The 23,760-nt window shown below is 47.1% G+C and overlaps 1 protein-coding gene across 2 annotated transcripts in view; it reads right to left on the bottom strand.

Moving 5' to 3' along the window:
• Positions 1-23,760, bottom strand: part of DNAJC11 (DnaJ heat shock protein family (Hsp40) member C11) — a 73,318-nt gene that overhangs the window by 27,032 nt on the left and 22,526 nt on the right. For both annotated transcript variants that reach the window (XM_032394648.1, XM_032394640.1), the window contains exons 2-4: positions 19,817-19,946; positions 17,724-17,797; positions 10,984-11,085 (exon numbers count right to left, since the gene is read on the bottom strand). In XM_032394648.1, the coding sequence (XP_032250539.1) occupies positions 10,984-11,085; positions 17,724-17,797; positions 19,817-19,946 (306 nt within the window). The remainder of the gene's footprint in view (positions 1-10,983; positions 11,086-17,723; positions 17,798-19,816; positions 19,947-23,760) is intronic.

Raw genomic sequence — 23,760 nt, 5'->3', positions numbered from 1 at the left:
TAATGAGCCAGAGCTTTCCCAACAACTTCTAGTTGAATGTATGCAGGCTTGTGTTCTTTTATTATTAAATCACATTTTTCAAATAAAAAGAGCTTACAAAGGAAAATACTTGCACATTTCACCTTATTTTTCAGTAGAGCAGGGTCACCAAACTTTTTCTGTCAAGGGCCAGAGAGTATTTTAGGCTCTGTGGGCGACCACGGTTGAAACTACTCCAGTCTGTGCCGCTGGGAGCACCAGAGAGCCACGGTAATACTGAAGGAGCGCTGCTGTGTTCCAATAAAACTTTATTCAGGAACACTGAAGTGTGAGTTTCATATCATTTTTATGTGTCACAAATATTCTTCTGATTTCTTAAAAACCATTTAAGATGTAATAAAAATGATTCTTAGCTCACGGGCTGAAGAAAACTAGATAGTCGGCCACAGCTGGCTGACCCTCATTCTACGGTACTTAATTCTGTCATCAGCGTATAAAAAGATGACAATGATGACAGTTATGAAGTCCTTTACATACAGTCATGATACACTGAAAAACTGTCAGTGGGACCACAACAGCTACAGATTCCCAAGTGTTGAGGAGCTGGAAGATTTAATCTATCCTACAGGGCAGTTTCTGCCACCCGGACTAGAAGTACCTGGACTCTGGGGAACACATCCCACTGTTTCAAGCTGTCTTCAAACAACCAGGTAACACTGATAACAATGTAACACAACTTGTCAAGTGAATATGATTCACTCAGAGTCTCAGGATTTGAGCTCCTCAATAAAAATCACCAACTGATAAGATTCAAAGGTTTAAGGAGCTAAACACTAGAGGAAGTAGCTGGAGAGATACCCTTTTACTCACCTATTCCAACCTCTAAACTATAACCCCACTGGATCACCGTCTTCCTGGACCGTCCAATGAATCATTCATGAGTCAACCCTTTTTTCTTTAACCATTACATAAAAATGAGCACTGTCAAAAAGATACCTTTTTCCTCTCTCATCTGCAGACTACTGAGCAGTTCCCCTCTGCCCAACCCCTGGTGACCCCAGGTCTGCTCTCCATCTTGACAGTCTTTTAAAGATTTTATTTGTTGGAGGGAGGGAGAGAGAGAGAGAGAGAGAGAGAGAGAGAATATCTCAAGTAGACTCTGCACTGAGCATGGAGCCTGACATGGGACTCGATCTCACAACCCTGCGATCACGACCTAAGTCAAAATCAAGAGTCGGACGCTTAACTGCCTAAGCCACCCAGGCGCCCCCCAACAGCCTTTTAACTGAAGAAGCTGCATTTGACAGAGCTGTGGCCACTTTCTTTTGTTCCTCTATCTCAGTGATTATGGACAAATAACAGTCTTCCAGTGCAATTAATTATCTCCAATAAATAAATTTGGATTTTTGGTTAAGCCAATAGGATTGTCTCTTGAAACCCTCCTCCCTCCCAAAGTGACACTCAAGGAACACCAAGAGCGACAGGAAGAGGTGCTAACCAAGCCTTAGAAACTGGAAAAGAGGGGCGCCTGGGTGGTTCAGCTGTTAAATGTCTGCCTTCGGCTCAGGTCATGGTCCCAGGGTGCTGGTATCGAGTCCTGCATCGGGGTCCCTGCTCAACGGGAAGCCTGCTTCTCCCTCTCCCACTGCCCCTGCTTGTGTTCCCTCTCTCGCTGTGTCTCTGTCAAATAAATAAATAAAATCTTAAAAAAAAAAAAAACTGGGAAAGAATGGAGGTGGTCACTGACTGAGCAGAGAAAGAAACCAGGCTTCTGTTGGCTCAGGAATGGGAGGGACCAGCACCTCAGGAGTTGCCTGCTCACTAAGGAGACAACTGACAGAGCCTTGCTCTTTGAAGAAATCAAAGGAAGGCATGCCAGGTCCAGCTGTGGGGGCGGGGGATAGGTACTGGAAACAAAGGTGAAGTGGAATGGTCATCTCCCGACCTCCCACCCCCTCAGCAACAAGACTGCCGACAGCCAGGTTGAGAGACTGGGGGTTTCCTCTCCAGAGAAGTATCACCTGCTAAGTAGAAAAGGCCTTTCAACACTAACCTTTGTGTGTGTGTGTGTGTGGGGGGGTGGGAGTCTCCATCCAAACACCCCAGAGTTAAGGCTATCAGTGACAAGTCCCGCCAAGCCCATGGCACATCCCCTAAGCCTCACTGCCTCAAGAGCAGCCAGCCAGAGATTACCAGACATTTGAGGGAAACCTCTAACACGGAAGTCTAAAACCAAGTAAAGATCAAAAAGAACCAGAAAGAAGCAGAGGATACAAATGCCAAAGAAAATGGCAAGAAATGTCTAAGTAATATCCTTAGAAAAATAAAAGATATTGCATTAATCATAAAAAATAGCATTTATGAATGCTTACTAAGTGTTGGGGACTCTCCTAAGTATTTGACATGTATTATTCCATTTAACCTTTTCATTAACAATGAGGCAGGTACTGTTACTGTCTCCATTTCACAGATGAAGACACCAAGAACAGAGGCCGCGTGTCTTGCTCAAGGCCACACAGCTGGGAGGTGTCAGAGACAGGACTTGAACTCAGGGCATCTATCTCCACAGCTCAAGAACCAGAGCCCTACGTTGTACCTCCCCATGAATTCGAAAAACAACAACAAATTTGAGAAGAAGAAAGTTCTTGGATGTTAAAAAATACGGCAGGATTTTTCACACTGGAAGGAAGGGTGGAAAATAACCTAGAAAAAGAAACTCTCAAACAAGTAGAACTAAACCAAAAATACGTAAAATGGAGAAGAAAAAATTAGCAAGTGAGACGATGAGTCCAGAGGGTCCAATATGTGCAATGGAAGGAATGTGGACAGAAGGAGAGGAGAGCTAGGAAGAGAGAATGTGAGAAAATGCCCCAGGGCTGCGGAGCCCGGCGGGGGTGGGGTGGGGTGGGGTGGGGGGGGAGGGGAGCCCCCACTGTGGGCACCTGACTCCAGAGGCGCTCACCCGAGGCCTCCCATACGCAGCTGCAGGAGCCCAGACAGGAAAACCCTACAGGTTTCCAAAGGGGGAAAAGAACATCACACACAAGAATCAGGAACTGGAATGGGTCTTCTCAACACCAGTCCTAGAAGCTAGAGGACACTGGAATGAGGTCTTCCACGTCCAGAGGAAAAATGACTTCCAAACTGGAACTTCATAGACACACTTGCTAAACATGTGCGTATCTATCTATACACATACTGTGAAAAGTACGCAGATACATGCTTTACACTTTGTTAAGTCTAAAGATGCAATCAAGACATTCTGAGTTATGCAAAGTCCACATTTCACCTCTGGAAAGCAATGTGGCCACATCTCTTACAGCTGAACATTTGCGTATCCCATGACCCATCAATTTTAGATCGAGGTGCTTGTGGACACTCTCTCACACGCGCACCAGGACACAAGCACGAGATTGTTCACAGCGGCAACGTCCACAATTGCGGAAACCCGGAAGCTAAACACCCACTCGCAGGAGGGATAAACTGTGGTGTACGGCAACGAAAATGACTGAGTCACGACTTCATGAAACACACAGACATTTGAAAGAGTAGGAGGTGTGGGTAGAAAACAGGTCCCAGAGGACCACCTATAGCATGTACCATTTTTATAAAAAAGCCCCAAAACAATAAAAATCAAACAGTGGATTACTTAAGCATACATCCAATTTGTGACAAAATTTCAAAGGCAGCAGAGGGCCATGGAGGCGGATGCAAGGTGTGGGCAATATTCTTGTCCCGCGGTGGGTTCCTCCATGTCTGTGACTACTGCTAGGGCCTAGACATCACACGTAAGCCTCTGTATGTATGTACACGTGTAAGTACTTATGTTATTATTTTTTCTTTTAAAAGACAATAAAATGGGGGAAAAAGGGACAAAGAAATTTGGCTTCCAGGGATCTTCTTTTTTTTATTTTATTTATTTATTTTTTTAAATTTTTTTTTTTTTTAAGATTTTATTTATTTGCGAGAGAGAGAATGAGAGACAGAGAGCATGAGAGGGAGGAGGGTCAGAGGGAGAAGCAGACTCCCCGCTGAGCAGGGAGCCCGATGTGGGACTCGATCCCGGGACTCCAGGATCATGACCTGAGCCGAAGGCAGTCGCCTAACCAACTGAGCCACCCAGGCGCCCTCCAGGGATCTTCTTTAAGGAAGCTGCTGGAAGATGGTTTTCTCCACAGAAAGGGGTCAAGGGAGCCCACGGAGGGGAGGGAGGTGCTGTTCCGTGCGTCTCCGGGCCTGGCCATGTCTCCTGTGGCTGCTCCTTGGGAACAAGGTGTCGACTGAGTGAACAGAAAGCCATTCCCAGGAAGCCGGCGAGGGAAGTCGTGGGGCCCCCGTACAGCAGGCCAGAAAGCGGGGTCCAGACTGGAGTGGGAGCAGGGAGGACGGACGGGGCTTCAGGGGGTGCCACCGGGATGGGTGAGAGTGACGGAATACCTAAGGAGTCCGAGGCACTGGGGAACGTTCAGTTCTGACAGCCGGAAACGAACTAATGACAGATTTATAGAAAGCTCATCAAAGAAACCAAAGGAGAGTTACTAACACCGTGAAGGAAAAAACGGTTTTAAAGAAAGGTCAGGTGGGGGCGCCTGGTGGCTCAGCCGGTTAAGCGGCTGGCTCTTGATTTCGGTTCAGGTCATGATCTCAGGGTCCTGGGATCAAGCCTCTTGTCGGGCTCCCTGCTCAGCGGGGTGTCTGCTTGGGATTCTCTCTCCCTCTGCCCCTCCCCCTCCCCCCTTTCTAAAATAAATAAACAAACCTTAAAAGGAAAGAAAAAAAGGAAGGAAGGAAGGAAGACCGTCAGTCAGGTGGTCATGGTATGCCAGCTAGCTCAGCTGAGCATTTATTCACTTCACCTGAAAGGGGATTATAACCACACTGGGTGGACTGACAGACATGTGCGAACGGCACCCTTATCTTTACCGGCAGGAGGTCAATACTAATTGCTAAAACTGAAAAAAACAGAGAACAATGTAAACACGCAACTCAGGAATAGAGAGAGGTGTCCGAAGCAAGAGCTCAGAGAGCCCGGAGTGGCACCTCTGGGGTGGGGGGCAGGAGCAAGGCCTGGAAAAACGGGTGGGGAGGGGAAACTGCTTGTTTTTGTAGTACGTCGAGTAACCAACTTTCTAAACTACTTATGCATTATTACTTGGACCACAAAAAACTGAAAAAACTTTCCCCACACCTCAGACTTCAACAAAACTAGAGTCTCCTTAAAAAAAGATTAAAATCTTGGGGTGCCTGGTGGGGGGCTCAGTCAGTGAAGCGTCTACCTTTGGCTCAGGTCATGATCTCAGGGTCCTGGGATGGAGTCCCCACATTGGGCTCCCTGGTCAGCGGGGAGTCTGCTTCTCCCTCTGCCTCTCCCCCCACCATGCTCTCTCTCTAATAAATAAAAATCTTTAAAAATGATTAAAATCTCAGAAAGGTCTTATATGCATATTTAAAAATCAGTAGCCTTCTTGTGCCCGTGTCAAAAGTTTCCTCCTCAGGAAGAGCCAACGTAACCAAATGACTACATTACTCACGGGCAGGGCCTGGAGTGGGAGACACACCCCCACCCCCCCAGAGGTCATTAAAGGGACTCCACCCAGCCCGGATGGGAGCACCACCTGCCGGCCTGGAATCCACTCCCACACCGACTCTGTGAACAGCCGGGAAAACTTATTTTTATCTTAATTATATAACTCCCCCCACCCCCCACCACTCTGGAAGATGTAGGTCCTTGTTGCTCTGTGTTCAGGATGAGATGGTGGATAAAAGTGCGGTTTCCTTTAGTCCCCAGCAGCCCGCCTTGTTCACTGCTCCTTACACCAAGCCAAAATCGTCTTTGTGCTGTTGGTTCTGTTCTCTCAAACTGTCACAAATTAAGACCAGTTGCTGCTTCTCCACAGGGGAGGGCAAGATGTGCCTCTCTGAGCTCAGCTCCTACTAAGTCCCTCCACCACTGCTCCAGACACACTGGCCTCTCTGCTATTCCTCAAACATACCAGACCCACCACATCCCTTTGAACTGACTGCTCCCTCCATCCAGAAGGCTCTTCCCCGATCTCCACACGGTACTCTTTTCTCCTCGCCTTTGTTCCAATGTCACTTCCTCAACAAGGCCTGGGTACCCTATTTAAAATTGCAGTCCGCCCCCCCTTCCTTGACCTATCTTCCTGCTGTAGCATTATCACCTTCTGACATACTATATAATTTATGTATTGAATTTACTGCGTATTATCTGTCTCTCTCATCTAGAATCCATGAGGGCAGGGTCTTGTCTGTTATGCCCTGCTGCATGCCCACATCTGGAACAGGACCTGACTCCTTACAGGCACCCAATTTAAACTGCCTTGTGAATATATGAATCATCTTTACCTTACCCACCCCCAACCCACAAATATTCTAAACTGTTGTTGATATTAAGCCCCGTCAGTGAAAGACTACCATTTCCCTCCGGCTCCCCTTCTCTGAGCTAGCACATTTCACCTTTCCATTCTAGTTCACTAGGATCTTTTAGAATCATGGTTTTGTCCTCTGGCCTTGGGTCACCTGAGACTATGACAGACACATCTTCACTGACATCATTCATAGAAATTCCGAGCATGCCAAGTGACAGCCTTTCTCCCACGATGAGAAGCTTCTTACCAGGCTGGAAATGATGCATTAATCAACCCTCTTTGAGTAGAATCAGTTGTTCATTCAGCCAGGAATGTTCCGTTCTGAATTATTTTCATGTTTATATTTTATCTGGCCATAAGGATAATGTGAGACATTTCTGTCAAATGCATTCTCAATAACTATTTGAAAATTCCCCCCAAAGAGGCAATTGCGTGAAGAGGCAATGTGCAGTTTGCCTGTTTTATAGCTGGTGAGCCCAGGGTGGCTCTTGAGACTCTCTCCGCAGATTCACTGTGAGATCAAAGTTGGAACCTGTGTTGTCGGAGGTCATGGAGGATCAAATGCAAACTTACCAGAGTTTCCAAGGATGCACCCCCCACCCTCGCATAAACAGCAGTCTCTCATTGGGACGTCTTGATTCTGAGCGGCGACGCGGACAGGATTGGGGGACAGCCTCCTCTGGGCCTCCTGCAGCTGGCCCTTCTGCAAAGACTCTGCCTCCTCGGACTCAGTCCCTTCTTCTAAGACAACGTCCCAATTTCTTCCCTTTCGGTAGCTGCCTGCTTCTGCATATGGTAAATCGCCCCCTCCTGCCATCGAGCACAACAAGCATATGGGTTCAAACAGCTTTTCTTGGGCACGATTCTCCTGCCAGCAAAGCCGAGTCGGTTTATGACATCACGGCCATTTCCACTGAACAGACTGAAGTCATAGCCACGGGCTCATTCGAATGCCTACAATCATTAGCCATGGCAGCCGAAACACAGCTTTTTAAAAACCCTTTAAAAATAATTGAGTAATGTAATCCTGCATCTTTATGAAAACATTTTGGGATTTAAAAATTTTTGACTGTTATATGTCTTCCTTGATACATTATTTAAATTCTTTTCCTGATAGAGCTGGATCCTATTTTTAAGCTACTGCAGGAACCAAGCCGATAAACTGGCCTTTCTAAAATCAGAAAGGAGGTCTTGCCAGGGAGTTTATGTGACCCTCTGAACGGCGACAGGAGAATGGACATAATGCAGCGAGCCCCCTGAACTTTTATGTAACAGGGTCAGAAAGCAGGCAGTCTACACCCTCAGAGGCAGACAAGGACGGCTCCCCAACAGTCTCTGATTTAATGCTCTGCTTCACACGGGATGGGAACAAGTTCATTAGAAGGCGATAATAAAGTCCAACAGCGCTGCCTGAGATCTGTCGTCCTGACTCCCAGAGTGGCTGCCATCGGAGGGAGAGAAGGCTTATGGGCATTAACAAAGAAAGGAATCAAAAGAGTCAATATGAAGTGAATGTGGCACAGAACAACCCTATTGTGGGATCTTAAGTCTTTAAAAGGCAAGAAATGTACATGGATTAAGCCAATAAAACAGAGATCCTGAAGATGGAGGGAGGGTGGCCAGGGTGGTCCAGCTAGAGTCCTGTCACATGCAGCGCTCTGGATGTGCATGAGCCTCGCCGTCTGTCCCAGCCGTAAATGCCCTCCCAGACTTGCTCAATGCCAGGGCCCAGGAGATCCTGGGACGGATTAAACTCAGGACTTCGGGGTCTTCTGACCCCAAGTAGTGGGTTTTGTGGCAAACCTTCCATTTCACACAAGGGGAAACTGAGCTAAGACAGGAGAAGTGGCCTGACCCAGGGCCCAGAACGGGAGGGAGCAATGTGAATCCCAGTGCAGGGCTCCGGACTCAGAGTGGAAAGTTCTGCCACGCTGTCTCTGGCATCCGTGCGTGAGTGCGTCTGTGCACGCATTCCGCTGGTGGCTTGCACACTGGAGCTGGGGACCGTGCTCGTCATTTCTGAGCCCCACAGTGCTTTCCCAGGCTCATTTCACATAAACCAAGACTCACAGGTAGCTGGGCACGCTGAAACACCACTGGGCCAAGGCCACAGGCGAAGGGGCCATTTTGAAATCCCAATTGCCAGACCCCATCCAAACCCACCCACCACGGGCCCAGAACTGCCTGACCAAACCAAGTGCTTCCCATGCAGTGCTGGAGGAGACACTAAAACGAAATTGAATTCTTAACCTCACTAGTACCAAACAAGTACCACTATGCATTTATTCAGCAGGTTAGTCTGTCTCTACTAAATTAACACCTATTTCCTATTTTTTAAAATCATATCCCAACTTGGTATGGTAGTTACGAAGGTCAGACGGCTTCATTAAAAAAAAAAAAAGAAAGATTTTATTTATTTATTTGAGAGAGAGAGAAAAAAAAAAGAAAGAGAGAGTGAGCGAGTGGGGGGAGGAGCAGAGGAGGAGGGAAAGGGACAAGCAGACTCTGCGCCGAGTACAGAGCCCGACACAGGGCCTGATCCCATGACCCTGAGATCACGACCTGAGCCAAAACCAAGAGTCGGACACTCAACGGACTGAGGCACCCAGGCGCCCCCGGACGGCCTCATTTTACAGACAAGAAAACTAAACGTAGGTCACATGCTTTGCTCTGGGTCCCGCATCACTGTGTCAGAGTCAGTATTTCCAATCAAAGATTTTTCCCACCTGACCTCTTTGCCCGTTCTTGGTACATACATCCTACTGGAAAATCCCCACCCAACAAACTCTTGCTGGTAACAACGGAGAGAAATACCCATCCAAGTTTCAGATGGCAGTACCAAAAATGGTACCTAGCCTGCCAGTCCCTTGGGACAGGTCAGTGCTGAGCCTGATGGTCATCGGCAGTGTCCTTCCCCTGTGGTTTTCTTAAAAGAGGAGATCGCCCCTGTCTTCTTAGGATAAGAACATTCCAAACCCTTCCACTTATCATGAAAAGCAAAACCCATAGAAATGGAATAAAAGATCCAGCTCAAAACCTCTCCTCGAAAAGCTGCATAGCCAATATCTGGTTATCACTCAGGATTTCTGGTTAGAAAATGTCTTATTTATTTGGAAGCAGTTTATGCAAGTAGCAAAGTATTAGGAATTTTACAATAACTTGCATGCTTGTGTGAAATGGTCACAGCTGTGCTCCCTCATTCCACAGAAACATGGCCCGGAGACACATTTCCACAGAATCCCAGTAAGCAATCACTGCACACACCCAGATGGCCAATTTTATCGTAGGACCCAGAGGCTCAGGCTACTGTGACGTTCTCTTTCTCCTTCTCCTTCGTTGCTCTGAATGCAGCAAAACTCCAGCCAGCACAGCGAAGATACCAAAGCAAAAGCTCGCTCCTGCCAGGCTCCCACCCCGTCTCCTCAACCCTCACTCCATCTGCCAACGGCGGCCTTTCAAACCAGACCTCCTCACAGTGCGCGGCCCTGACCACTGGCTCCGCAAAGGTACCCCATGAGCATGGTTCAGGGCGCCTCAGAGACCTTTAGCGCTGCCAACTATGTCACCCGCCCCGAGTTGGCTTGCCCGCTGTTTCAGTTCTCCACCTGCCTATGACCAAAAGCCGCTCTCCACCACTGACCCATCATCTGCTGCAGGGAGGATGGGTAGAAAGGAGAGGTGTGGGCATTTATAAATACACTTCGATGCAGGCTTCAAATAGATGGCAGTGTTCTGAATATACGGTCCGCTAAAGGCTGCAGGAATCTTTAAAAAATCCACTTTCTGGAATATATTTGATCAGAAGTTCATATTGTCACACTTCCCAGTTGTATACTAGCATCTGTTCTTTTTCTTTAGGAGACTTTCAGGCTGCCTGCCAGGCCATCCTGGCCACACTGATGGAGTCTGAGTCCCCTTATCAAGCACACTGAACAGGAACACTGGGCCACATTTGATTAGCCATTCATACATCTGGCACCTCAAATTGACTGACGCATCCCATCTGCCATAGGGCTGGGGCATGCACTCAGAACAACGTGCTTCCCTAACGAATCAAAGGACAAAGATACCATGTGCGGGACTGAGAAGTAGCTCTCAGACTCAGGCACATCGCTAGGTCACAGGACTCAAAGTCCCCTGGGGACTTGACCGAGTTAAAGGCGTTCACCTTATCGCTGCCAGAAGAACCTGGTGACTGATGTTCATGGCACTGCTGTCCAGGGAGGATAAAAGCCTGGGCCCCTGCGTAAGGTGGTCTGGAAATGTCCCATGTCCTAAGTGGTGCAGGGAACCTCGCTGCCTCAGTGTGGTCAGGTGGCTGCCTTCTCCCTGACAGACTCCTCTGACGGTCACCCATCAAGGGCTTGGGCAGCCCGACTGCAGGGCAGGGTCTCAGGGACCTGGCCTGTGCTGCTGTTGGGGATGTCTCCTTGGCTTTGGGGAACCATGGGATTCGTTTTGTCTTCCCTGCACATGGTCGAAAACACTTTTCTCCAGCTCCTGAACAGCATCTTTGCTGAAAGCCACCAAGAGCTGCTTTCCATAAAGATGCCACTTAGATAAACAAAATTTTGTTCCACCAACTTTGTATGTTATTACCTTTGGGCTGGCTTACCTTGGGGTTGGTGCGCTGCTGCAGCCTCCTCTCCTCCCTCTCCCTCTGCAGCCGCTCAAACTCCTCCCTGATTTCAGCCGGCGTTCTCCTTCTTTCCACCACCTGCAGGAACAGTCAGGGGGAGGAGACAGTTAAGGACCCAGAGAGTGAGGAAAGAGCTGACATCGTTAACTGGCGTGTCCGCGTGGCCCGGGCTCGTGCTCCTTTCCCCAGGACTTTAAGAACGGCAGTGACACCCCCAACGGGGTTTTCTCCCATGGACACAAGCCCTGGTGATGCGAGGCTCACGGTCACACCCACTCAACTCTGCCCTCATCATCCCCAGGGCCATGCTTTTCCTCAGCTCTCCGGAGAGACAGAAGCATGACTTCCTTGGTTTCAGTAACTGATCTCTGAGGCTGCAAGAATCTTACAAAGAACACGTCACCTTATTTTTAAATTATTTCTTTTGAGAGAGAGCGAGCTCACACACGAGCATGGGGTGGGCAGTGGCAGGGAGGGGCAGAGGGAGAGAGAGATCTTAAGGAGGCTCCACACCCAGCACAGAGCCCCATGTGGGGCTCGATCTCACCACCCTGAGATCATGACCTGAGCTGAAATCAAGAGTCGTCCACTCAACCAACTGAGTCACCCAGGCTCCCCAAGAACACATCACCTTAAGTCTAATGGTCTACACTTCCTAATGAGTCCCAGGGCAGACAATAAACCTTAAAGATGAAAGCTAAGGGCAAAGGTGCCCACCAAAGCTCTGCCATCTCTCCCCAGTGCGCTGGGACCATCGCTAGAGATGCTTCTGAGCTTAGACCAAGCGGTCTTCGGCCATCAGTCCTGGGCGTTTTTTACAACTCTTCCGCCTACACTGTGATACGACCCTGAGAATGTATGATGTAAGATGCACCTTAGCATCAACAGTTCTCAGGTACTGAAGGGCAGACCACATGGACACTGGAGACTGCACAATGATGTCAAACTGATGAGAAAATAAGGCACTCCACCTTGGCTTTTCTTAGCTCGTCATGAAGTAGAGATTTCGAAGAGGCAAGGAAAGGCCACCGTGGGCCTCAGGCCCCACATCTGTGAAAGAAGAAACCACACCACGTGACTTCTAGGGTCCAAAGTGCCATAGCCTGTGAGAAACGCCGAGAATTGGGGTGGGACAAAGTCAGGAGCTGGGTGGGGGGGAAAGCCCAGAGAGCACATTCCCCGAGGCAGTGGAAGAAACACAGAGGAGCCTTGAGAGGCTGCTCACAGAACAGCTAAAAAGGGAGGTGATGTGAGAAGAAGCAATCCTGGAAATCACAAGTTTAAAAAATTGTTTAAAAAAAATACACGCTTACAGCAAAAAATCAAAATAGTACAGAAGGATATAAAGGAAACAGTGCAATTCGCCTCTAGCACCCTCTCTTCTCCACCACCCTCCTTCTCACAGGCTAACATCTAGTTTTTATGTATCTTCTGGACACCCTCCGTGCACACATACATACGTGTGTGTATGTATATTCTAACGTAAATGGGTCATACTCTAGGTTTTGTGCCCCTTGATTTTATTATTCAGCAATATAGAAAAATTAATACAAAAACTGGCTTATCCAAAAAAAACACCGTGAAATTTGTTCACTACTGCTTTCAGGAAGTAAAGAGAAAAAAATAAAGAAAACATTTTCCCCTCTAATAACCCGATATAATCAATAATTACTAAAAAGGGGGCGGTGGTTCTTTTAAAGGAAGTTTTAAAGTAAAAACACAAAAATCATCCAAGAACAAATCCAAAGACCTCAATGGCACACCAGGTCACTGCTCTGTGGCCTCACAGCATCACCCTCGGTCATACTGAACGGATGCAGAGGCTCACCCCGATAGTTCTCTGAAGTTGAGTGAGCACCCACCCCACATCCCTAACCCTGGATGGAGGGGTGGGGGTGCTCAGTGCTCCAGCTTCCCTCATATCCCTGTCTCCCGTCAGCTTCCCCCTTCAGCACAGGGGAAAAAAGCAAAGGAGCTTCAGGGAGATGTAAGTTATCAACTACTCCATTTAACCATGAATATCAAGGAAGATCAGGAAAAAAGGATTTAAAATATTTTAGAAATTCTTCCTGACCTCTAAACCCCAACTTGCTGGGCCAGTGACTACGGAACCTGCCAGGGGTGACCTGAGTGATGCATGACCAAGGTCAGGCAGGGTCTGGATGGAAGCACCCCCCCCACGGGTCCCGGAGTAATCCGGCTACTCTACCTGGACAAAAAGGGTTCACACTGAATATCCTGTCCAGCGGGACACTGGTGTTGATAATGCAGATTAAGCACAAGTTTGATGAGCCAAACTTTAACCAGCAACACAGACTCCATGAATATGCCTCTTTCCTGATGTTTTTTAAATACACAGATTTGTAAGATTCCAGGAATTAAAAGACTGGAAAGCGTCAGGCTCCGCAGAGCCCAGAACAGAACAAGATTTGTTTTCAGAAATTCTAGAGCTGTCTGACCTTTGCCGACTGAATTAATAGCTGCAAATTCCTTTCTCTCTGCCACACTCTGTGATAAGCTGAAGAGGCAAATATTCCAAAGGTGTGAAGTCATTCCATTTCTAGTCGATTTTACACAGGTTTGGCAAACAGCTGGTGCATAATCAGAGCTAACTGCAAAGTCAAGACGGTTGGCACCTCCAGAGCGGTGAAGAGCTAGGCAGGGCAGGGCAGAGTCCCGCTTCCAAGGCCCCAGACATCCTTTGTCCTCTCTGCCCTTTACACGAAGTGCACCATGGTGGAGAAGGGAGGGAGACCGAGCCAGCTACAAGTCACTTTCCTCCATCTCAGCCACCCTTAGATAGAAGCACCCAGGAACACAGCATCCGGAACTGCACGCCAGCTGGTAAATACCAGACATTTTCCATAACAGAGCGGATCACGTGCAGCCCCTTAATCTACACACCTGCATCGTTCACCTTAACTGTCCATTCACCAACTAGGTCCATCCCTGTGCTAGCCAGAAGACTGATCTGCCTCGTGGAAGAGGGGGCAGGGATCCCTAAAAGCAAGGCAGTGTGGTGGAAGGACAGAAGGCAGGCTCTCCCACACTGCCTCTAACCTCCTGGCGGCCTTGGGCTGGAGAGGGGGGGGATCACTTCACTTCTCTAAGCTTCAGATCCCTGCTACAGATAAGGGGTTAAACTACAGGATTCCTAAGGGACTGTCTGGTCTGAAAATTCTGATTCTAGCTACTTGACTTTGGTTTTGGACTAATTTTAGAAAATTACTTAGAACTTTAGGAAAATTGCAAAGACAGTACAGGACGTTCTTGTACACCCTCCCCTCAGCTTCCCCCGATGTTAACACCTCACACAGCCACGGGACAGCAGCCAAATCTCAAAGCCAACCCTAGAGCACTCCAAGGAACTGAACCCGGACTTTCTGGATTTCACCAGCTCTTCCACTAACATCCCTTACGTGTTCTGGGATCCAGTCTAGGGGCTTGCATTTCATCATCCCGTCTCCTTAGTCTGTGAGAACTTCTAAGTCTTTGTTCTCATGATCTTGACCATATTGCAGCTCTTCCTAATGCAGGTTACTTTCTTAGACACTGTAAGACTGACGTCAAGGAGACAGGGAGAGTGAGATATGGATAACGTCAGGGGCTGCTGACAAAAACTAGACCGTGGGCGGTCTGGGCCAAAGGATGTGATCGAACATCTGCCAGTGCTGAGTCAACGAGCTCTCTACTCCACCCGCTCACTGTTACTGGCTTCAACACCACCAAGTATTCCCAGCTCAAAGGTGAAGCTTGCCATTCTGAAGCCAATTTCATTTTCAACATGGGTATCGCACAAACACCGCTAACCAACTTGGGTAACTAAATGGCTGGTTTCACTGGTTTCACAAGTGGGGATCACTTGTACCTCTGCATCTTCTTCCTTCGGAATCCTGCCAGAGAATGACAAAGCCTCTTGAAGGTTAAAAGAAAAGAAAGGGTAGGAGCCTGGGTGGCTCAGTCGGTTAGGCCTCTGACCTCCCCTCCTTTTTTAAAGATTTTATTTATTTGTCATGGAGAGAAACAGAGAGCACGTGCGCACAAGCAGGGGGAGCGGCAGGCAGTGGGAGAAGCAGGCTCCCTGCCAAGCAAGGAGCCTGACAGCGGGCTTGATCCCAGGACCTTGGGGTCATGACCTGAGCCAAAGGCAGACGCTTAACCAACTGAGCCACCCAGGCATCCCTAAGTGTCTGACTCTTGATTTCAGCTCAGGTCATGATCTCAGGGTTGTGGGATCAAGCCCCCCATCAGGCTCCATGCTGAGTGTGGAGCCTGCTTGGGATTCTCTCCCTCTGCCCCAAACCCCTGCTTGCTCTTGCTCTCTCTCTCTCTCTCCAAAACAAAACAAAACAAACCTGAAAACTTACTAATGGCTGAAAGCAGAGCCAGCACCTTGTGCAGCCTGAACAAGCTCACATTTCCCCCCCAGCACCACCAACAGCAGGCAGGCTCTGACAGCTCGGGACTAAAGGCGTCTCAGGTGCTATGGTTATGACAGCGCCCTTCTTCCTTCAGCGACTGCCCGTATGTTCAGACCAACAGTTATGTGGCCAGTGGATACTGTGAGCAATTTACAAAAGCTGAACAGTCAAAGAACACCAGTAACAACAGCACGAAGGGAACTCCGTTCCTCCCAGGGGAGGATGCTCTGACTGAAGCAGGAAAATCCTCATGTTAACCAGCAGGGGCGGGAGGGTCTCCTTGAAGGAGTGATGAAGCGAGCCCCACAGAACACTCTCGAGTTCATGAGACTCTTCCTTTACAGCATGAACAAGGGGCTCCATTTTCCCATCGTATGTTACGCACTGATGTGTGTCTCAGTAAGTATCTGGGGAGGTCTCTTCAAGTGCTCTTCCTTGAAGGCATTTTTATCTTCAGTGAAAGCTCAGTATCAGGGCAAAAAAAAAAAAAAAAAAGCCAATTCTGATCGATGAGAACTTGATTTCCCTATAAAGTAGCTTACTAAAATATCTGAATATAAAAGCTTATCCATTCACCATCTGTGACTGCCTACATACTTTTATAATCATTACTGTGTGTGTGGTTTTGCTTTGCTTTGTTTCTAATGGGGAGATAATTTGGTTTGGCGACAGGAAACCACGCAGTATTTTGCCAGGAAGATGTCACCCTGCCGCTCCATTAAGTTGGCTGATGCTGCTGGGAATTAACAACCCAGACTCTGAAGGGGGGGCCTCCAGCCTTTCAGCGGCCCTAACTGCACCCATGAGAAACTGTAACCGACCCAGGTCTTCAAAAAACAAGGGAGCTTGAGCAAGCGTACAAAGGGTGAGGAGAAAGTCGGTAAATACAACGGGATTCTATTTTCCTTTCAGGATGGAAAAACGCTAAGCTATTAGACCTGATGCTTTGCTACAGTGAACTAGTGTGACGTGAAGCACGGCTGTCTCCATTGGGCCAAAGGCCAGGGATCAAATGCCTGCCGGAGCCAGGTGGGACAGACGGACGGAGGGCAGGCCAGCTGTAAGACGACAGGAGGCGCTGAGCGCTGGGACGGGTGACAGCAGAGCCCACTCTCGGGGCAGAGGCTCCTCACAGGGGACTTCAGAGACACTGCTACCAGATTTTCTGAGTTTTCCAAGAGAAGACAGACAACTGGATGTAAAACCTCCCATTTTTAAATGTTAGCAACTACAATTTATTGCGTGGGCACCCAAAACCTGGCCACGGGTACAAGATGGCCCATAAGCTACCAATATTAAGCAGCAGTGGCAAGGGACCTAGAACCTGTGTCGCTTCTCTTGTACTCCTTATCCGAAGGCCTGCAGAAGCGCTGACACTAGTTAGAGGAGACAGGCTTACAGGCTTGAGATTAAATACCAAAAGAACTTCAAGGGTAATTTATACGGTGATGAGAGAGAAATCAGTGATGGCCAATTTAACGCTAACAACCTCCCACCATTTCTTGGGCATCAGAACCAAGTTTCTTTAATGAAATTAAATCATAACACCTACATGTTCTCATTGCAACTTAAGAGTTTTCCCACTAATTCTCATATTCGTTTTCCCACTAATTCTCATATTCGTTTTCCCACTTAATCCTCGTGCCTTCCTGCTGCCGACAGTAACGCGGACGTGCGCGAGGCTCTGATGGAGGCGGCAGCTGAGTGAAGGAGCACAGAATCGTGTGAATTTTAGTGATTTTAGTGATTGTCTTCATATAGCATGGCTGCCAGGGGGAGCTTATTTCATGATGGGCAATTTAATCCAGCAGTTCTCAACTTTTCCCTGCTTCCATTTTGTTCACATGCACAACACGTGACCAACACGAACACATCCCAGACCCAGTTACTGGTAAGCTGGGGCGGAGAGAGAGCACAGAACCGCGCCGGGTGGCAGGAAATGCATGTGGAGGCAGAACTGCACTCTGCAGAAACGGTTTTCCATCAACCCTCCAACCGGCCTGTGCCCTCCCCGGGGTTAGGAATTACTGGCAGGGTCTATACCCTTTGCTTTTTACCTGACAGGTCAGGAACTGAGGACAAGCTGGATGACTGACCTGCCCAAGTACACAGAGTTATGCAGAGGAATAGCCGAGCTTAGAACTCAGTCTCTGAGACCAAAATACCAGTGAGGAGGGGATTCTAGCGTCTCCCAGTATTCATACACACATGATCCCAGAGTGTGGGATCGCAGGGCGGTTGTTCTGTAGATGTGTGAGGACTCCTCTGGGACACCGGACTCGCGGTTTCTCTTACCTCCCATCCTTCCATTTCCAGTCCTCTCTTCCCATATATATCATAGATGGCCCTGGTCTGGGGGTCGCTGAGCACTGCAAATTAAGAAGCATGCATATTTAGAGAGCACGGAATTCTCCTTTCAGACCTGACAACAACATCATCAGGTAAGTCCACCTCTTCTTTCCTGTCCAACCCCAATCTAGCCGAGAGGCCCTTTTCATCTCCTCTGCATCTTTCCTCCTAACTGCCTCTCAGATCTGATCTAGGATGTGCTGAAAGGTGAACACAAATGAGAAATATTGGGTTTTTTGTGTCCAAGCCACTCTTAATTGTGAGGTGCGGAGGCTGCACCTTAGTATCACTAAAAAACAGTTGTTTTTAACAGAATTAAGTTTCCACCGCAGTCTATAATGGACCTGGGCTTGAAAGAGTTAATTCCAGTTTCTAAAGCTTATTCAGACAGGCTCTGATTGTAGAAAAAGGTGATTTATTATTTGCTCTATTATAGAGTTTCACTAACTCCTAAGACAGGCTCCCCCCCATCTTTCCTCTTTTTTATAAATCATTTAAAGCCACAAACACTTTTCAACTATGGTGGCAGCCACATCAGTGAGGTACAGAGCTACTGGAAGGTCGTCCAAACTGAACATAAGTGTCAGGAAATCTAACAGTTGTCCCCCTTCTCCTCTGCCAGCTTCTGATCAAGACCTTTGAATCTTGTCTCCCTTGAGACTTCCCATATATTTTTAGGCCTAATTAAAAAAATGATGTAAATGATTCTATCCATATTCAAATCCAATGGGGAAGAAAGAAATGCTGACCACTGGAAAACGTGGGAGGCAGACTTCTCGAGCTAATCTGTAGGATTTCACAGGGAATTATTTATTGACAGCTCTGCTTTGGTCTCTCCGTCAGGATGAACACTGGGGCCAGCTCTGCTGCCGCAGCATTTCTACAAGCTCCATGAGGGTTTTCTGTTAACTCTTCCCCGAATCTCCAGAACCACACGAATGGGCTATGTGGGTAATCTGGACAGCAGTAAGATTAACGCAGCCATTCAGACAGCAGACTACGATAGAAGGACCAGGCTTCTGGTCAGGACCGCCGCGAAAGTGTTCTGACTGGAGTTAAGTCCGCTGAAGACCCACCACTGAGCTCAGACACGCGCCATGCGGCATGGCCCAAGTTGTTACTCCTCAGTAAAATCTAATTTTATGGTAAAACCATAAAGTGAAATACAGCATATGCTCTTATGTCTGCAACGAGAAGTCTTTATTCTGTAAAGAAACACATTACTAATTTTTGGTCTAAGGAGCAAATCACCGAATGGCTCTGATTAATCAACTTATTTTACTTGGGTAACCTAAGAGTGAATTATTATTTTTTAATTTTTATTTTAAAACTGTGGCAAAATATGCATAACAGAGAATAGATTTTAGTGACTTTTAAGTGTCTGATTCAGGGGCGTTGAGGACGTTCACGATGTTAATGTGAACACCACCACCACGTGGCTAGAGCTTCACCACCATCTGCAACAGAAACTGGGGACCTATCAGTGACTTGAACGTTTCATACACAAATACATCACAAAATTTTCTTTCTGAAGTACCTGAGATGTAAGCATAAAACCCTGCATTACTTGATTATACTTCCTGTTGGCCTTCTTAAGATCGTTTTCCTCCTTTTGTTAGAACCTTTCCTAACTGAATGCTCCGGAGCCAATAAAGTCAGGGTCAGAGGAAAAAATGTTCCTGTACATCTTCTCATAAAAAAAGAGAACAAAGAAGGCTTGTCGGTAGCGATCAGCCTTTTACCTCTAAGAGTTCCCTTTAGAAGAAAGCCAGCGAGCGATTTAGAGCCCGAGTGCTCCCTGCAGCCCAGACCCTGTCTTCTGCTCTGCCCACACTCTCATTTCCCACTTACTGGCCACATATTGATTTCCAAAGCAAAATACTACTCTTTCAAAGGACCCTGTCGGTAAAAAAGCACTAACCTAACCTCCTCTCTTATACACCTCTAAGGACTCTCTTTCTGTCCTCTACAAATCAAGTCTCTTAAAAATCGAGCAGCTGTTTCCAGGGCGTCTGTGTGAAGCCAAGCCCTCCGCTGACCTTCATAAGCCTGGTGAACAAGGTTAAACAGTCGTTCTGCTTGTGATTTGAGCTCTGGGTCTCGGTGCTTGTCGGGATGGTAAAGCATACACAGCCTCCGGTAGGCAGCTTTCAGCTCTTCAGAAGAGGCCTACAGAAAGAAAAATCCAATTAGAGAACAATCAATGCTCCTTAAATATTATCATTATCAGAATCAGCCTTGAAATGGGAGCCTGTCAGCCACTTTCCAACCTGTCTGCTCTCTGCACACGGGACATAATGAAGTTATGCTTTATTGCTTCAATAAGGCTTCTTTTTTCCACAGTTAATAAAGTGATCAATTATGGACATCAATAGCAACTGTGTTTTGCTGGGAAATGCTGCTATCAGAAGTGTCTCTAACACTGGTTCATTGTGCTCTGAGCTGAAACGAAAAACGTCAGAGACCGCTTACTTTTTAACCTAAGTTATTTGAAATAAATCATACCAAGGTACTCTTTTTTTTTTTTATTAAATGATTTTATTTATTTATTTGACAGAGAGAGACAGCGAGAGAGGGAACACAAGCAGGGGGAGTGGGAGAGAGAGAAGCAGGCTTCCCGCAGAGCAGGGAGCCCGATGTGGGGCTTGATCCCAGGACCCTGGGAGCATGACCTGAGCCGAAGGCAGACACTTAACGACTGAGCCACCCAGGCGCCCCATATACCAAGGTACTCTTAACAGAAAATTGGTTCAGATAGGAAAAAAGCTGTACACCACTAGACACAAATGCCATGATCTTATTCAGTTTTCCGACAAAGGAAACTCAGTGAATATTTACCCTTAAAAAATCAAAGACAAATAAAATTGTAAAGCCAACACATGGCCCCAGTTCAACCTCTAATTCCAAAAGGTAGTGCAGAAAGCAGGCAAAAATGCTTTGCTATCCCTCAGTAGAAACAAAAGCCCTCCTTCCCAAACCCAAAAGACCCCTCCCCAACACATGCGGCTCCCCAGTCCTCACACGTCCTCAGTTTGAGGGAGAACATGGACCAGGCGAAGAACAGATGATACGGAGTAAATAAAATGGACTCCACATGTGTTTTAGCCACACAGAAGGGAGGGACGTGGGGTAAGGACAAAACCCACATTCTACTTTGTGGGCCACACAGCCACTGAGAAGTTCTCAGGAACAGACTCCCTCAGAGGCCCTAGGAACACTGAGCTACCTATCTGGCTAGCCCCTTGGACCTGTTTTTGGGAAGTATTAGGTCTGATTTTGTATCAGCCTTAGGGACCATTCTGGTCCATCAGAGGTGATGCTGAACGCGCAGCTCTATCCAGATGATCGGTCCAGTAAAGAACATTTTATTTTGGGAGGCAACTACCTCACCATTTTGACAACAGAAGCCCATTTCTGGGTTGCCGACAACATGCCAGAGGGGCCTGAAAAACCAGCCATCTGGGCAGAGGACTGGGACCAGGTCCCAGGTGACAATGCCGGGACCCACAGTGCTCTAGGAGGAGGTCTCAGAACATGTATCTGCAGGGAGAACCATCACAGGGACTAATCAAGAGATCAAGGTACAAGGGAACACGTTACATGTTACACCATTATTTTTCTATAATTTCTACAACTTTTCAGTATCTTCCAATTCCAGGACTCATGAATTTTTTTCACTAAGGAAAAAAGGCAAAACTTTATTGTACTTTAATAATTTTCGGCACAAAATTTAAATGCTTTATATGAGATTAAGTTATTCAGATGCTAGAAAATCAGCAACGTTGTGCACGTTTACTAGAAGTTTTCTTCTTTTTAAAGATTTTATTTATTTATTTGAGAGTGAGCAAGGGAGCACAAGTGGGGGGGAGGGGCAGAGGGAGAACGACAAGCAGACTCCCTATTTGAGCAGGGAACCCAATGCGGGGCTCGATCTCAGGACCCCGAGATCATGACCTGAACTGAAGGCAGACGCTTAACCAACTGAGCCACCCAGGCGCCCCTACTAGAGGTTTCAAACAAGGAATTCTTAAGACCTCCAAAGGAAGACACTGCATGTGACTGGTAAGATGTGTCAGTCACACATGCCCAGTGCCCCTCAGTGCCCTCCCGACCATGTCTTCACCTCTAGGCCCACAGCTGCTTCTTCTGGGGAGGAGGTGGCTGGCTGGCTGACCTCTCTGAGCCTTTCCAGCTCTGACTTCACATGATCTGTTATCCAGAAAAGAAAGAGCTATCTGTGAGCCTCTCAGCCTGTGGTTTAAACCAGACACAGACCTTCGCTGCTTGTCTGGACAGAGACTCAACACCACACAGTTTTAAATCAGCAGCTCCTTGGAGAGGGTCGAAGACCTTGTTGACTGAGCATCCCTTGGCCCCTAAAAATCAGGCAGATGTCTGCCCCATTCTAGCACTACTGTCTTTCTTCCTTCTTCTCTCTGGTGCAGCCTCTGAGAATTACACTATCGAACAACTGGTAGTTGGCTGCCTTCCCTCTTTCTCTCCATCTGCTCATCTACAAGATTTCCTCTGTGGTGACACACTGACCTCCAAGTTTATTGGTGAAGAACACAGGCTTTTGGGGCAAATGAGCTTTCCGACCCTTAGCGTGCTTGCTCACCTGCAAAAGGAGACAACTCTCAGGGATGGGGAGACAACGAAATGAGTGTGTGACCATACAGGGCTTCGTAGAGTGCCCGACACACAGCACAAGCTTACAAAGTGTGGCTCTTGTAAAACCTTTTCCTTGTTTTCTCAACTTGCAACTGTGGACAAGTAGTACCTCTCTCCTCAAAGTCACTGTGAGGAGTAAATGAAGTAAGACCTGTATAGTGCTCAAAAATGCTGTGCACACAGTAGGGATCTGATCACTCCAGGTATCATAACCCAAAGTGAAGCTCGATACCTCCCGAAACCGGAACAAGTCAGAGAGAAGGCGTCACCCTGGCACGGGGTAGCAGGAACACTCATTTGTGAAGCAGTCTCTGTTTGTGAAAATTCACTGAGCTGTATGCTTACGGCATGTGCCCTCTTGCAGATGTATACTCTGTTTCAGTAAAAAACACGAGACTCCATAGAAGAGATGTGTGTCCACATTCCCGTGTTTGCAAATCTTTTTTCTTTCTCCTACCCTTGGCTTCTTTCCCTGCCAACATCAATCATGCAATGCAGTTCTTTTTTTTTTTTTTTTTTTGAAAGTTTTTTTTTATTTTTTTGACAGAGAGAGACACAGCGAGAGAGGGAACACAAGCAGGGGGAGTGGGAGAGGGAGAAGCAGGCTTCCCGCGGAGGAGGGAGCCCGATGCGGGGCTTGATCCCAGGACCCTGGGATCATGACCTGAGCCGAAGGCAGACGCTTAACGACTGAGCCACCCAGGTGCCCCATGCAATGCATTTCTTGCCACACTTGGCCAATATGCCCCCTGTACCAAACCTCATTGTTTTAAGCAAATAATAGTTAACTAAATAAAATACATCTTCTCCAGGTAGGTTTACCTATGTAATGATGTAAAAGGGGCTTGCTCTTTCCTAAACAGCAATTACAGATTATTTTCTCTCGGCAAATTTTAATTGTTCTTTCCAGCATCTCATAAAAGTTACAAGTGCACGATTAGACAGATTTGGCTGACTTCTAGCTTAGGCTGCTGTTTCCTGGTTGTTAAAATTAAACTAGATGACAAGAGGGTAGAATATCTAATCTGCAAGACCTTCTGTAATCATATTAATAAATGGCTTAATGTACTATTGATTAAGTAATAGAAACGAGAAGTTTCATTTTTAATAAATATTACATTCAATAGGTTAGATTGGGCCTTTCATCATAACTGAATAGCTAAGGTCACTGGGTCGATATTTCATAAATGATAAACTCTTTATCATAAAAATACTGATATTTCAAAATCTGTGATATCATTAAAAATGAAACCTACAGTTGCATACTCATTTCTAAAATCCTATATAAAATTAACAGGTGTATTGTGCTTTT

This window comes from Phoca vitulina, unplaced genomic scaffold (assembly GCF_004348235.1).
Source record: "Phoca vitulina isolate PV1807 unplaced genomic scaffold, GSC_HSeal_1.0 scaffold2, whole genome shotgun sequence".
NCBI lineage: Eukaryota > Metazoa > Chordata > Mammalia > Carnivora > Phocidae > Phoca > Phoca vitulina.
The sequence above is the reverse complement of the archived record's forward strand: the minus strand, read 5'-3'. Positions and strand labels throughout refer to the sequence as shown.